The following is a 17,194-nucleotide window of genomic DNA, read 5'->3' on the forward strand; positions in this document are numbered from 1 at the left end:
GTGATCTAGCGGTCCGCCCCGGCTTCGCCCGTGGTACATATTTCGCAAGAAAAGGTAGCCTATGTTCTTTTTCAGGGTCTAAAGATTGTCTGTACCAAATTTCATCAAAATCGGTCCAGTAGTTTATGCGTGAAAACCATACATACATACATACAAACCTTTCCTCTTTATAATGTTAGTATATATTTGTTATTATTATTTAAGAATTCCAGCATGAATCAAGTCTTACATAAAAAGATTCTTAGCACGTCCTCAATATATTCCTACAAAGAAACAAATGACAAGATAATTAAAACGCATCTCAGAACAACTCACTCGTTAGATTATACAGTGTGTTCTGAATTTATTAGAAAGGTCAGTAAGACGAGAATATTTTGATATAACATGATATAAGGTTTCAATTGCAGCAATTAAATAACAATAAGCTCTCAGGTGTACATAAATTTTGTATCTAACTAGTAATTTTTAAATTTAAAAGTCAGCAAAGCAATTATCGTAGAGAAATTTCCGTAACTTAAAGTGCCAATATATATTTGAACTTTGTTTTTGTAACCAAATCACTACATAGTATAAAACAAAGTCGCTTTCTCTGTCCCTATGTCCCTATGTATGCTTAAATCTTTAAAACGACGCAACGGATTTTGATGCGGTTTTTTTAATAGATAGAGTGATTCAAGAGGAAGATTTTAGTATATAATTTATTATGTTTTAGACAAAGCGGGCGAAGCCGCGGGCGGAAAGCTAGTTAACTATAAAATAAACTAATCAAATCATATTTAGTGATAAATTTTATAATAAATACAGAATTAATACCAAATGTATCACCAAAAAAATTACATACGTCCTTTTGACAAACAACACAACAACAAAAATATGATCATTGAAAATATTAACATCCTGTATATAGTATGGGCCACTCGAAGCCTTGCGTCAACTATCTGACCTATGTCATCACTCAAAGCTTCATAAAGTTTACTTATAATACGTATATAAAAAGTAATGTTGCTTACGATATAATATGATAGGCAGGACTTTCTTGTGCTAAATTAAAGATGAGAAATATAGGTACTTGCATATCAAAATTAGTTATTTTATATTAGTCAATTGCTTGTAAATAATATATAAGTTGAAAGGATAATTTATTTATTTTTAGATTAATTGAATCAAGATATTTTATAACTTATAATTTAAATATATAAAAACAATTTACTATCTATAAATACATACTTTAAATTTTCACACTTTTCACGAGACTATACGTAAATTTTTCTTCTAAATTCCATGTCCATCTATATAATCATAATTATTCATTCAGCCAAACAAATAGATTTCTATGGCATTTACAATTTTTTGTATCTTTTTAAATACCATTTCATAAAATTTTCTTAGACTCGTAATAAAAATGCATATTTTCCCCAAAAATTATTATCAATATCTAAAAACATCCTATTCAAATGTATCTAAATGTCATCAGTTTCGTGAACTCGACTCGACGACCTTCACGTTGAGGATGCCGCACCATTCCACCCACGAAACAATCTGAACCATATGACATAATGTTTCAAGTGTGGGTGACACTAACATTCCGAAGCTTATCTTATAGCATTTATCCATACTAATATTATAAATGCGAAAGTAACTCTGTCTGTCTGTCTGTTACTCAATCACGCCCTAACTACTGAACCAATTTGCATGAAATTTGGCATAGAGATATTTTGATACCCGAGAAAGGACATAGGCTACTTTTTACCCCGGGAAATAGGATAGGTTTTATCCCGGATACCCACGAGAACGGGAACTATGCGGGTTTTTCTTTGACTGCGCGGGCGAAGCTGCGGGTGGAAAGCTAGTATGAAATAATATAGCTTAAAAAACTAAAAAGCACGCTCTATTTTTTGTCAGGATAGTAAAATGAAATCTTTGTATTGTCACCGGTCCTTGATAAATGTGAATTAATCTGTCCGTTTAAAGTGGGTCAAAATTGAATTTAAACAAATTCGACACCCTTAAATCAAATTATAATTAATGCTTGGGAATGTTTATGAAAATGCGCAACAATGTTTAGGTATAATAATTTAATTATAGTATTGGTATATCAATTTAATAAAGTAAGTAAAGTATTGAGAAAATCATTTTTAAATTAAACTAGCGGTCCGCCCCGGCTTCGCCCGTGGTACATGTTTACGTTTTCTCTACATAAGAACCATCCTCGTACTTCAAGGAATATAATAAAAAAAGAATTATCGAAATCGGTTCAGCCGTTATCGAGTTATGCGCTTACCAACACATTTTGCGATTCATTTTTATATATAAGACTAGCGGTCCGCCCCGGCTTCGCCCGTGGTACATATTTACGTTTTTTCTACATAAAAACCATCCTCGTACTTCAAGGAATATAATAAAAAAAGAATTATCGAAATCGGTTCAGCCGTTCTCGAGTTATGCGCTTACCAACACATTTTGCGATTCATTTTTATATTATAAGACTAGCGGTCCGCCCCGGCTTCGCCCGTGGTACATGTTTACGTTTTCTCTACATAAGAACCATCCTCGTACTTCAAGGAATATAATAAAAAAAGAATTATCGAAATCGGTTCAGCCGTTCTCGAGTTATGCGCTTACCAACACATTTTGCGATTCATTTTTATATATAAGATTATGTAATCCAAAAAATATTTATCGATTTAAAATCCCATAAATGATAACCATTTATGGGAAATATCATCCAAATTGTCTCAGGAATTTAGTCGTTATTGTATTGATATAATTTAAATATCTTTATATAGTATTCAAGCATAATATATTATACTAGCTTCCGCCCGCGACTCCGTCCGCGCGGATGTCGGTCTTCGCGTGGATGGTTTATTTCTCCATTTTGAGTAACTCTGACAATGACATCTTATAAATATCTATTGGACCCAAATACGGCTAGGCCTATAATAATACGCAACGTGTGTTCGCGGTTCTACAGAACAACGTCTATGGATAAAACTGAAAAATTAAGATTAATTTTTTTTTACGTATTTTTCCAGGATAAAAAGTATCCTATTTTACGCCCAGGATAATAAGGTATAATTATACTAAGTTTCATCGAAATCGAACCGTTAGTTTTTACGTGATGCCTGAACATACAGACAGACAGACAGACAGACAGACAGACAGACAAAAATTTTTTTAATCACATATTTGGGTTTGGTATCGATCCAGTAACACCCCCTGCTATTTATTTTTTCAATATTTTCAATGTACAGAATTGACCCTTCTACAGATTTATTATATGTATAGATGTGAAATATCAAATCCTCTAAATTGTGTTTTTCCTTATTTGGTTGCAAGCATTGAGACATCTAAAGATGATGCTTTCCTATTTATCATTTCAGTGGAAATATGATTACAAATAATATTATTAGTAAGTCTGTAATATAATATTATAAAGTTGTTTTAAAACTAAATGCTTCACATAAATTCAACTTATAGATACACTGAATATCTAAAATTGATGTATAATTCATCTGCCCCATACCCCACAAGAGGACTCGGGATTTGTGTTTAAAAGGCTTATTAGACCACCCAATTTTTAGGGACCCTAACCCTAACTAAGAGTGGTGTAATAAGACTTAGGGAGTTAGTGTCCCGATTTAGGGCGATCGGGTCTGCCCGATCTGCCTAGCTCCCTAAGCGCCCTGCAGATTGGGTGATGTAATAACGTTTAGGGCGGTTAGGGAGCTCAGTTGCCGCGCGACTAGTGCGTGGAGTGGCTGCTTTTGTATGTAAGGTGTCACCAAACTTCCCTACTACAGGTTTATATAACTTAAAAGGGAAGTTCCAAATGTTTGTGATCACACCGCCATGTTAACAAATAAATAAATTGTTTAAATCAATTGTTTATTTCATTGTTTTAAAACTCAACAAGTGTTCAAATTGTTCTGCACCTACTCTAATTAATTCATTAAAACTCCCAGTTCAAGCACGCTTAGTATTTGCATATTTGAAAGCTTTTCACGTAACCGCAAATACTCTTTCACCCAGATCTTTCTCTTCTTTTTTTAATATTTGTTATTGCGTCAACGGTTGCCACTGCTACAGCAACTTTTTGAAGTTTCGATACTGACGGCGGCATAATGTATAATGCAACAATACGTTTATCTCTCTAGACATTCGCGTTTATACTGAGTTAGGGCCCAATACGCAGAGAAGTGTAATAAGCGCCGCACTAACTAGGGTACACGCCCACCCTAGATGCAGGGCCCTTGATATCGGGTAGTGTAATAAGGGTATTACTGTATATTTTAGTACTAGCGGTCCGCCCCGGCTTCGCCCGTGGTACATATTTCGCAATAAAAGGTAGCCTATGTTCTTTCTCAGGGTCTAAAGATTATCTGTGCCAAATTTCATCAAAATCGGTCCAGTAGTTTATGCGTGAAAACCATACATACATACACACACACACATAAAAAGCAACAGAGGATGATGTAACAAAACTGATTGTAGTTATTTTGTTATTATATTGTTGAAATACTAAAAATTTAAATTATCTATCTCTAAAATACAGAACTTATATCGTAAAAAGAAGTTAAAACCGGGATGTTCTCAAAAATCCGGTCGCTAGGTCGCGCAAAATTAATCACGTCAATCCAAAAATGTATTTGTTTTCGATATCTGTGCCTGACCTTTCCCAACATTGCGTCACGACGTTATTGCTTTTTACTTTAAATGAACTCCATTATAATATATTGTTTTAACCCTTAATAAGCCATGGGGATATTATTTTCCCACCTCGGCATTGCCCACAAATTAATTATTATTTTTTGTATTTTTAAAGATACGGTAAAATTTAAGGAACGCACCTTATGATAGATAGTTCTTTTAATTTTTTTCTAGCAACACTTCTTTCTAAACGTCAACTGTGAATGTCAGTAGACAATCGAAGTAAAAAGTTCATTAAAACGACCGTTTTTTCCCGAAATTCAAGATAGTTTTTGGATCTACGCCCAGAAAAATTCCTGTAAATATGCAATTGTTTATAATTCGTAAAGAAGAACGTGTTATTTATCAAATATAAACAAAATAACGTACGAAAGCTGTTACTTTGGGTTATTTTTTCTAATTTAAATAAAACCGGCCAAGTGCGAGTCGGGCTCGCGCACAAAGGGTTCCGTAGCAGCAAATATAATAAATTACAGTTAAATCAACCTATCTCAAAAACTATAAGAGATACTTTGATCAAACCAAAAATCGTTGAAAGAGTTAATTAGCATGCATCACCTCTATTTTTTTTAGAATTTTATACCCCGTAGTTATAAAAATAGAGGGGGGGGGACATACTTTTTACGACTTTGAGAGCTGATATCTCAAAAACCGTTCACTTTAAGAAAAATGTTTTTTAGAAAACTTTATATCATTTTAAAAGACCTTTCCATTGATACCCCACACGGGTATGTACATCGAAAAAAAAAATTTCATCCCTCAGTTACATGTATGGGGGGCCCCACCCCCAATTCTTTTTTTTACTATTTAGTGTCATATTTTTGTAGCGGTTCATACAACACATATTCCCATCAAATTTCATCACTGTAGTACTTATAGTTTCCGAGTAAATCGGCTGTGACAGACGGACAGACGGACAGACGGACAGACGGACATGACGAAACTATAAGGGTTCCGTTTTTGCCATTTTGGCTACGGAACCCTAAAAATGGTGGGAAATTAATACCCTGTAGCCGTGCATGAAATCTTCAAGTGGGAATATATTTCCCTTTATCCTGCAAGGATACCAAGTAGGTATAAAAAGTAAAAAGTTGAGTAAAGTAAAAAGTAATTTAAAAATTCATACATATTCAATAAATAATAAATTTAATGATGCATTTTTATTTTTTGTCCCTGTGTTAAAATCGACGAGTAAAGGCGCGGGCAAAAGCGGCAAAAGTGGGAGATTATTTCCCACATGTATGTTCATGGATATAGGGAAATAATTTCCCACAAAACATAACTTTTAATGGTTATAGGGAAATAATATCCCACCGCCAAAAAACCTATAAGCTACCCAATATTTTACTTTTTAATATTTTACTGTTTAATCTCGATATAACCCCGTACTGATGTATTAAAATAAACTTGTTTGAAGTCATGGCCGATTAAGGGTTAACGTGCAATTTATTATGGAATATTTTCACGCTTCGTACTTTTGAAGAGCTTAAGAATTCTCGTTATGTATATATTAAACATTAATTAGTGTATGTACATTTTGACACGTGTGAAATGTCCCATCCATGTCCCATCACACCATCTTTCTTATTTTACTACATTTAATATGTGTTGTTTATGATAATAATAACCATTTCTTAGCCTCTTTCTTTTAAATAGGTTTATTTTAAAAGTAAAAGGAACCGGATATTATGCTGCTTAAATTATTGGATGCAAAATTTTAAATAGTCCAAAATCATTAATTGCCAGAATCAAGTTTTTATTCTAATTATACACTACTAAAAGACAAAGACTTCAACAGAATTCAAAACACGTTTGTAACCTGATACCTATATAATAATTAAAGATATTATTTTATTTAAGACTAGCTTTCCGCCCGCAGCTACGCCCGCGCAGACAAAGAAAAATCCGCATAGTTCCCGTTCCCGTGGGATTTCCGGGATAAAACCTATCCTATTTCCCGGGGTAAAAAGTAGCCTATGTCCTTTCTCGGGTATCAAAATATCTCCATACCAAATTTCATGCAAATTGGTTCAGTAGTTAAGGCGTGATTGAGTAACAGACAGACGGACAGAGTTACTTTCGCATTTATAATATTAGTATGGATGTTAATAAATAATAATATCATGGACTAATATAATATTGTAAATTTAATAATAACATACTTATGTGATAAACTAATAATGTTTATTATTCCAAATGTTGTATACCATATTACTCATTGGAAATACATATTTGTTATAAAATTCCTAAAAACAATTCGGTCTATTTTACAAATTTTTCTGTATAAACACTACGTAGTTAAAAAAAAGTGTGCGTGTACTAGAGTACACACGTAAGAAGTGAAACTTCTTTATGACCTTATTTTTCAAAAAATAATTTACTATATCTATATGCAACTTTACAGAAATACGTCAATCAGGCGGTAGGGATAAAAACAAGATGGCGCGTAACGAAAAAATGTCACACTAAATTTTTTTCCAACCCCGATAAAGAAGTTTCACTTCAATAAAGTCGCTAACAGCCGTCTGTGTGTCTGTATGTACAGATCTTTAAAACTATAACGCAGTGGATTTTGATGTAGTTTTTTTTCTCGAGGAAGGTTTTAGTATACAATATTAGACATAGCAGGCGAAGTTGCGGGCGTATATCTAGTTATAAAGTATAGCTTCGAAACTATTTTTATTTACAACAAAGTTTACCAAGCCAGCTAGTTATTGCATACAAACACGCAAGACAAATGAACTTCAGTGGAGATTACGTGTTTCTCAACAAGAAAATTATATAAGAACATTCTCATAAATGTTAAGGTGGCATCAGCTTTATTGAAACTTGGTTTCACAAAAATTACAATTGATTTCAAAATGCTTTAAAGAATAATGAATCATTGATCTTTAACTGGAACTATTTGTTTAATAAGGAAGACTGTTGTTATTTGTTTTGTTTGTATTGTACTGTTATTTTGTAGTTTTGCGAAAAATAAACAAAAATGAATAATTGGTAGACCGTAGAGCTAACGAAAAGCTATCTCTGCTACACAATCTTTCGGAAAAAGGATAAGTAAAACATCTATATATAAAATATGAATCTAAAACTGTGTTGGTAAGCGCATAACTCGAGAACGGCTGAACCGATTTCGTTAATTCTTTTTTGTAATATACCTTGAAGTACGAGGATGGTTCTTATAGAGAGAAAACGTAAACATGTACCACGGGCTAAGCCGGGGCGGACTGCTAGTAATGGATATATTTGTCTTCTACAGAAACAAAAAAATAAAGAATTCATGGGTGGTGTTGACTGCATAAATCAAATAGCCCGCATCTTTTGACACTGTCACAAAAACTCGAGTGATAAAAATATGTACGTTTATAATAGTTTTTATGTGTAGTAATTACATATTACATATGCTTAACTTATGAAAAACTTAATATAAGCTAATAAATAATAAAATTAAAGTAATTAGCAGCAGTTTGTTTTTCTCGAAATTATTGAAAAATATATATTATGTAGTTAAAAAATATTCAATAGTACCTAATGAATAAATTAAGTTCAAATAAACATTGAACAGTTACTATGTAAATTCATGTCTTATAAAAAGGAGGGCAATCATTTTCTGTTGGGATGTTTCATAACAATGGTTGTTTTTTTAGCTTATTAATCAAACTATATTACACTTTTTGTTTATTTATTATATAAACGCAGTTGTTTTATCAAGAACTAGCTTTCCACCCGCGGCTTCGCCCGCGCAGTCAAAGAAAAGCCCGCATAGTACCCGTTCCCGTGGGATTTCCGGGATAAACCCTATCCTATGTCCCGGGGTAAAAAGTAGCCTATGTCCTTTCTCGGTTATCAAAATATCACTATACCAAATTTCATGCAAATTGGTTCAGTAGTTAAGGCGTGATTGAGTAACAGACAGACAGACAGAGTTTCTTTCGCATTTATAATAATTTGTATGGATTATCATAAAATATATAGTTTTAAGTGAAATTTCAATCTTTTGATGTAAAAAGATATTTTAAATCATATGAAAACTGGAGTTTGTAAAATACAAAATTTTCAACGCAATAATGTATTATTAATAATAATAATCCATGGCAGAGCAATTACTGTATTACGTAATTATCAAAATAGCATGCAAATAGTTTGAACTTACTCAAAAATTACATGATTGAGTCTAGGCAACACGTTTCAAAACTTCGTGAACGTTAGGATGTTACCCGATGACCTAGGTTCAAAACCTGGTATTTTCTTCATAAATCATGCGTTGTAAATTATAAAACTAGTATTTTCTTGTTTACGAGCATTCTGCGTTTTGAAATTAAATAAGATGGTTAATACATTGAAAGTTATTTCAACATTAACATCGTCAATACACAGACAGTAGTTATTTATTTATTTATTCTTCACTGTATAGGAAATACAAGATTAAGACGACACAAAATAAAAGATACAATCGGCATACAGTGGGCGGCAGTGGCTATAAGCCATTTCTTCCAGGCAACCGTCGGGTAGAGGATAAAAATATAATAATTAATAATGTAAAATATAATAACTAATAAAAATGTAAACATCAACTACTACCACAAAGCGACATTCTTTTTTTTATGCTACGATAGGGGAGCGCTTGACCACGATCTCGCCTGATGGTAAGCTGAGATGTGGCCTAAGATGGAGCGTGCTTCCCTAGAATGTACCTTTTCACTCTCCTCTTGAAGACCCCCATATTGTACTCGTCGGGGAACACAGATTCAGGAAGCATGTTCTAGTCCGAATAAAGAATGACGATCCGAACCGCTTAGTCCGGGTACATGGAACGTCAACCATATTATGGCGATGCCTAGAATCTGTGCGCCTCGACGAACGATGGAAGAACGGGGATGGCGGAATTAGGTCGTGCAATTCCGCAGCGCACTCTCCAAAGTGACATTCAATTCTTCTTAAGTGAAAAATACATCAATAATCGGTCGATGAATTAACTTTGCGTCCTCTTTTATTCGGTAAATGTCTTCATTTCTTATTTCCTATTTATGTCCAAAGATTAGCGCTGAGATGAAAAAGAACTTAAATTACGCGATTAAACAAATAAGGTCAGACTCTACAATTTACCGACATCTATGTAATGTAATTCGATAATTCGTTCTTGATTTAAGGCAAATCAAATAGAGCTTCCAAATTATTGCTAACTAGTTGTGTCCCTCGGTAGGTATTACCCGCATTTCTCCGCTGCTATTGGTCTTAGCGTGATGATAATATATAGCATATAGCCTTCCTCGTTAAATGGACTATCTAACAGTGAAATAATTTTTTAAATCGGATCTTGAGTTAGCGTGCAAACAAACTCTTCAACTTTATAATATTAGTATAGAAGATCAAAGCGTTCTAATTGGCTTAGAAAGGTATCACATCCCCACAGATCAGCGTGATATATTAGCATGTGAATCATGAATGCTACAGTGTTGCAGAGAGAGGCTTGAATTGTTGGCATAAGCCAGTTCTTTTTAAAAAGATGTACACAGCTCTACATAACCATCGCAAAGCATCTTTACCCGCTGTTAAAAAATAAAAGAAACAATAAATATAAATCAAGCAAGCTTTTTCTGAAGTTTTGTTAGATGTTTCGCACAAACGTGGTATCGAGTTATTTGATACTTTGAATGTTAATTTAATTTATTACCTATCCTAATTATTCCTATATTTAATTACCTACAGTATCAATATATGCAGTTGCCTTTTTAAGACAATATTATGATGACATAAGTTCAACTATTAGTCTTTTATTTTATTTTGACGACGCGGTTGGCGCAGTGGTAAAGTAACTGCCTACTGAGCCGACGGTCCCGGGTTCGATCCCCGGTCAGAGCAAATATTTGTGTGATGAACTCAATTATTTGTTCTTGGGTCTGGGTGTTATTATCTATATATGTATTTATTATATTTATCGTCGCCTAGTACCCACAACACAAGCCTTAATTGAGCTTACTGTGGGACTAGGTCGATTTGTGTAATAATGTCCTATAATATTTATTTATTTATTTATTTATTTCAAGTAATGTTAGTATGTCAGCTCAAAAGGTCTTAGTAGTAAAGAGTTAGTAAAGAGTTAATTATTAACTCTTAAACACTTTTACTATCTCTTACAAATATTTATATTATGTTATGCTACAGTGAGTATTTTTGATGCAATTTGCATATATTTTATTTTGTATTTTAATTAAATTTTAGTTTAAGCCATATTGAGGACGTTAAGAGATTCTCAACCCTTACCTAATTCTTATTTTACAATATGTATAAAAAAATTGACATCTCTATCCAATTCATCTCCGTTTTGCCATACCATCGAAAATGATTTCCGATAAAAATAATTCCGTATACTTAAAGTAGTTCTTTTAAACTACTACTAGAACACTAGCATTTGAACATCCATATCCAAAAATTGCGTCCAGTCTATACATTTCTATATCTACAATCTACATATCATCCCTCTATACATTCTTACATCTACATTTCACTACACTCACCATGTTGATCAGCACAATCACTGCATATCACACACACGCGACTCGATCCCGTCGCGACACGGTAAGCTTTGCGCTCGCGCACCTCCCCACTATCATATATACGTTATGTATCCTTGCGCAGAGAGATGGTGAACGTTTTGTGTATTGTCCTTCTGTATGGTGTTGTGGTTGTCTTCTGATTTTACAGGTTAATGACCGATGTTTATTTGTTCCTGATTTTTTGACAGGATCAAACATATAATTAGTAATAAATAGCAATAACAAAACTTTTTAACAGACGACCCTAAAGTTGCTGGTGGTTTTCGTAGCGTATGCTTGTAGAGCTGCTCTATTAGGAGAAAAATATATTTAAACTTAAAGTAAAAAAGCTATTCATGTGAAGAACGAGATATTATTTACTCCCTCTGGAAAAACAGGGTTATTACAATAAAGTTCTTAATAAATGTTTCACAAATACTTAAATCAGTGTGCACCAATACCTGTAGTAATAGCTTGAAAAGTTATGTCATTTTTTAAATTTTGAAGTGAAACTTCTTTATCGGGGTTGGAAAAAAATTTAGTGTAACATTTTTTCGTTACGCGTGACATTTTTTCGTTACGCGCCATCTTTGATTCGACGTATTTCTGTAAAGTTGCATATAGTAAATTATTTTTTGAAAAATAAGGTCATAAAGAAGTTTCACTTCTTACGTGTGTACTAGTGTACACACGTGTAAAAATGTGTGCGTGTACTAGTGTACACGCACACATTTTTATAACTAATTTTTTGACTACATGAGTGACTCTAATTACTTCAATCGAAAACATAGCCTTAACACATAATTTATATTATACAATTTTATATTATTGTCTGTCTCTCGTTAACTCAATGCTCATATTACATTTAACTTTAAATATATATATATGGTCGCTAGCTCTTATACTAAACTGATAACACACGCATTTTCCAACAATTATTTACTTAAATAAGCTTACATAGCTTCTGTTCATTGAGTAATCACAACCTCCTTAACTTAAGTGTTATTTTTTACTTATTTTCATGTCAATTGAACGATTTTGTTTAGAAGTATTTATTAATTAGAAAAATGTAATGGCATACTAATTAACAACTTTAAGTGAGTGAGTTCGATTCTTACTACTGAAAAATATTGTTTGATAAACATTATATTTTTCTGACTTCACGAAAAAGTTCTGAATTTGGCTGTAATTTTTTTTTTGGATTTTTACTTTCGACTGGGTAAACAGATTTTGATGAATCTTTTTTTTTTGAAATCTAGTGCGCTTCGGTTGGTCCTATATAAATTTTAAAGTTCTGATAAATACATATTTTAAAGGCTATAACTATAAACAGATAGACTCTAATTAATATTTCTTTAGTGTCTGCCTGGTCATATACTACTAAATTGTATTTTAATTAGTTGATTAATTACCCATTTGGTTAAAGTTCAGCTTTTTATAAAAGATGTTTATTTTTGCAAAAATTTGGAATACAGGTTATTCTATTTATAATATTGCTAACTGATTTTTATATTATTTGTAATGTTGATCGACCCGGGTCTCGAACCCGCACCTTTCGACCTATAGAAGCTTACCACTACAATTACGAGGCCGAATATTTTAATTAAATTAAGCTCTTAATGAGCACTTAAGAATAAATCTGTAATGTTTAATGAACTGTTAATCTATACTTATATTATAAAGAGGAAAGGTTTGTATGTATGTATGTATGTTTGTATGGTTTTCACGCATAAACTACTGGACCGATTTTGATGAAATTTGGCACAGACAATCTTTAGACCCTGAGAAAGAACATAGGCTACCTTTTATTGCATATGTACCACGGGCGAAGCCGGGGCGGACCGCTAGTACATAATATTTTGAATACTATTCATAATAATATCTATTAGCGTATCAACTACTCGGCAACGGCACGGTATCGGTAAGGTAATAAAAAAGTATGTGTTGTTTGTTGTGCAAACTAACTCTTTTTGCTGAAACGACTGAACAGATTTTGATGTAATTAACATGAAGATAAAGCACTAACTATTATAAAATAAATATGTAACATCATTACCAAATACATATTTTATATGTATTTCTTTTTGACAACGCAGGCTGCGGAAAAGCTGAAAAAATTAAAGAATAGGTACCTCTTGCAAAACCGAGCTAATTCATATTTTTACGCACAAAAAAGGTTTCCTTCTCACCTAAAGGTCATATTATAAGAAGCTTGAGATTACGGATGCAATAAAGGATGCGGTCGTAAAAATTGTGGTTCAAAGAAATTACTCTGTAAGAGACGGATGCTATGACGTGATTGATTGATAAAACTTAAGTATTATAATAGGGAGAATTTTTTATTTTAATTTGTATACCTTTTTGATGACAAAATTAAATGTACATACATAATACACATAATGCGATGATAATATAAAATTTGGTGGTTTCAAAGAAATATCAGAAAAACTTTCAAACTTTTTTTTAAAGTGAAACTTTTATTACATCGTCCCAACTTTTTGGTGTGTGTAGCGCATATCGCGTGTATCGCGGCTGCCGAGTAGGTATACCTACTCGGCAGCCGACCGTCACGCGACATGCGCTACACAAAGCAGTGTTCGAAACCGTTCGAACAGTTTCACTTTTACCGTGGTTTCATAAAACCACACAACATTTTTTTTTGTTCTATAGGTCCTACATAAAAAATACTGCCTCCACCCATAACTGGCTTAAATATAAACAAAGTATCAATGCTACATAATAAGTAGCTATATAACACAGTTATTTAAAGCTCTAAATAAATAAATAGTGCCATTCTAAAATCACACTTAACCTTATTATTGAATAGAGTTTAAATTCGAGAAATAAATTCTTGCGGTCAATTAATCTTGACCCATCCTCTGATCAAGATGTCACGAATATTTCTCTCAAATTGCTCAGGGTTCATACAATTATATATAAACTACTATATTTAACAAGCTATGATATACTTATGAATTTACTCAAACTCAAACTCAAACTCAAACATTCATTTATTCAATTAGACTACTATTTAGTAGCACTTTCGAATCGTCATTACATAAGTATTTTTAACATTTACCACCGATTCGGAAAGCAGTATCTATGGAGAAGAATCGGCAAGAAACTCCATACTAAGAATACTAAGAATACTAAGAATACTAAGAATTATGGCTCAGTGGTTGGAACCTCGGACATAAATCGAATTATCGATGATTCGAGACAAATAATTAAAATATTTTTCAATTTATTTCTGCATTTTCTACTTGCAACCTTCAGCATCACTACTGTTAAATTTGGTGAAAAAAAAAACATCGTGATCGGAGTTTAAAGTAAAAAGTTCGACGTTATGTAAAATCTGCCAAGCCGCACTTTTAGGATACCTGTGTTTACAAACACATCTAAATAAATAAGTAAAAATAACTTTCCTTAAAATTCCGTATCAGTAACAATTATTGGTGCAACTGTTTTCAATAAATAATATCGTTCCTTTCCAAAATATAAGTCTAAATTCAACAAAATTTCGATTATTTCTTTGGCTGACACACTTAATCATTTTATTATTTACATAGACATAACAAATACTTATGAATCAATATTATCTTACCGTCTCAGAATATGTTGCTTCTGAGATTGATGAGTACTCTCTAAAAATGCATATTTATGATGTAATCAATAAAAATACTTGATTCGAATAAATTAAAATCTGTGTTACAGTAGAAACTGTAGGAGACAACATATTCAATTTATTCCCTACTAGCGGTCCGCCCCGGCTTCGCCCGTGGTACATGCTTACGTTTTCTCTACATAAGAACCATCCTCGTACTTCAAGGAATATAATAAAAAAAGAATTATCGAAATCGGTTCAGCCGTTCTCGAGTTATGCGCTTACCAATACATTTTGCGATTCATTTTTATATATATAAGATTAAATGATTTTTCCAAAAAGTACGTAAAAATTATGAGAAAATGATCAATTGATAATCCATATTATAAAAATAATGAATACAAATATATTAAATATTATAAAATATGGTTTATTTCATTTTGCCTTTTCACGTTATAGCGCATGGCGTGAACGCTTTCCTGAAACATTATTAATACTATTATAAAATAGCAAACCGGGTGAACTCCGTTTCGCCACCAGAGATAGCTTTTCTTTGCTATCAAACCTCACGGAGCCCGAGACCTTTCCAACGAATGCAAACCCGTGGAAATCGTTTCGTGCGGTCTAGAGTTCTAGCGTCAGGAAGGAAAACCCGACTTATTTTTATATAGTCCAATAAAAGTTATTATACCGATATTTCATCACAAAATGCAACAACCACCTACAACATCCAAAAACTACAATACCAGTAGTGACCTTAGAACGTTAATATCGATTATATCTTATATATAAAATTCTCGTGTCACAATGTTAGTCTGCATACTCCTCCGAAACGGGTGGACCGATTCTCATGAAATTTTCTGTGCATATCGGGTAAGTCTGAGAATCGGCCAACATCTATTTTTCATATGTACCACGGGCGAAGCCGGGGCGGACCGCTAGTATATCTATAAAATGATAATATTTTACTAATAAACCGTTTAGAATATAATGGTCTATATTTTATATAATTTATATGTATCGAGGTCAAGATTTGTGAATCAAATATATTGTTTGTGTATTATATACTTTTATCATTAAAATGATAATAGGAAGGAATGTTAATAAATGCGATTTAGTGAATATTTATATATTTTAAATAATTTAGCAAATGTTTATATTATTAAGGTTATGCTTAGGGCATGCAGAACCGAGTCCGGTTCCAAGTTTCTGAAACCCGGTTCCAAATCCAGCTCAGAACCGGGTAGAACCGGGTTACCCGGTTCTTTTATAATACCTCGGAAAAAAATACGAAATTTAACAAAAGTAACTGTAAAAGTACCTGATGGGCCTTTTATTTTACGCGGCTTGTGTCTTATTTTATTAAATTAATAAATAAACAAAATTTCAATACTTCTCTTTATTTATCAGTCTTATAAAAGTACCTTGTTATCATAATATCACATATAAACTTAAACCGTATTCATTAACTGCAAACTGTAAAGCAAAAAACCGGCCAAGTGCGAGTCGGACTCGCGCTCCGACGAGGGCTCCGAACAAACCTATTTTTTATAATGTTGTAACTTTAAAATAATGTTTCTAGCAATTTTTCCTTTATCTGTGTTATAAGACGTTACTTTTACCAATTTAAAAGCCCTGTGTTCATGAAAAGTACCCAGCTGTAGGTTTTGAGTCCCATGCGAATGTCGAAATTTGCGAAAATTTTCAGCATTTACGGCTGTATCTTTTGATGCGTTGACTTGTGAGTTTGACTTTTTCACATAAAAGGGACCGAAGACTTGAGTATTCGATATAAATTTCAGCTTGATACCAAAAACAAAAACATGACTGGATCATTATATGAAACAGTAAAATCAACAGCTTTTCAAATTCACGACAAATCTAATAAAAATATTTCAGTAGCCTAATTTTGGTCATTTTCGAAGCCAAATTTTTTTTTTGGTAATACAACCGTAGGAAACTTATAGCATCTAAGGTTAGACAACCAATCAGAGCCACGCTTGAGGCGTGGCACGAAAATTCGCGATGCACGTGAGTCTGACGTTGCCAGATACGATAAATTTGTTAAAATAATGCAGCAAAATATAAATAATACTTTATATTTTAATATTTTTGTCGGAACCGGGAGAACCGGGTTTCATACTATTCAGACCCGGTTCTCAAGATCATCAAAAAACCCGGGTTTACCCGGGTTTTTCGGAACCGGGTAAACCCGGGTGCATGCCCTAGTTATGCTGGCAGGGACAAATAGACTAATGAACTGGCGATTAAAAATTATGAAATTCAAAGCTAAAAAAATGCAGTCGAATTACGAACTTCATCTTTTTGAAAAAGTCGTTTGGAAAAA

The 17,194-nt window shown here is 32.9% G+C and overlaps 1 protein-coding gene across 2 annotated transcripts in view; it reads right to left on the reverse strand.

Annotated features, from left to right (window-relative positions):
* LOC149484934 (uncharacterized) overlaps nt 1-11,331 on the reverse strand; it is a 34,504-nt gene extending 23,173 nt beyond the window's left edge. For both annotated transcript variants that reach the window (XM_089701180.1, XM_089701179.1), the window contains exon 1: nt 11,226-11,331. In XM_089701180.1, the coding sequence (XP_089557306.1) occupies nt 11,226-11,228 (3 nt within the window). In that variant the 5' untranslated portion in view covers nt 11,229-11,331. The remainder of the gene's footprint in view (nt 1-11,225) is intronic.
* Nucleotides 11,332-17,194: the final 5,863 nt, after the last annotated feature.

The sequence above is a fragment of the Colias philodice genome, chromosome 11 (genome assembly GCF_061535455.1).
Source record: "Colias philodice isolate Cphi_HAF_F1 chromosome 11, ilColPhil1 Martin Lab GWU primary, whole genome shotgun sequence".
Taxonomy (NCBI): domain Eukaryota; kingdom Metazoa; phylum Arthropoda; class Insecta; order Lepidoptera; family Pieridae; genus Colias; species Colias philodice.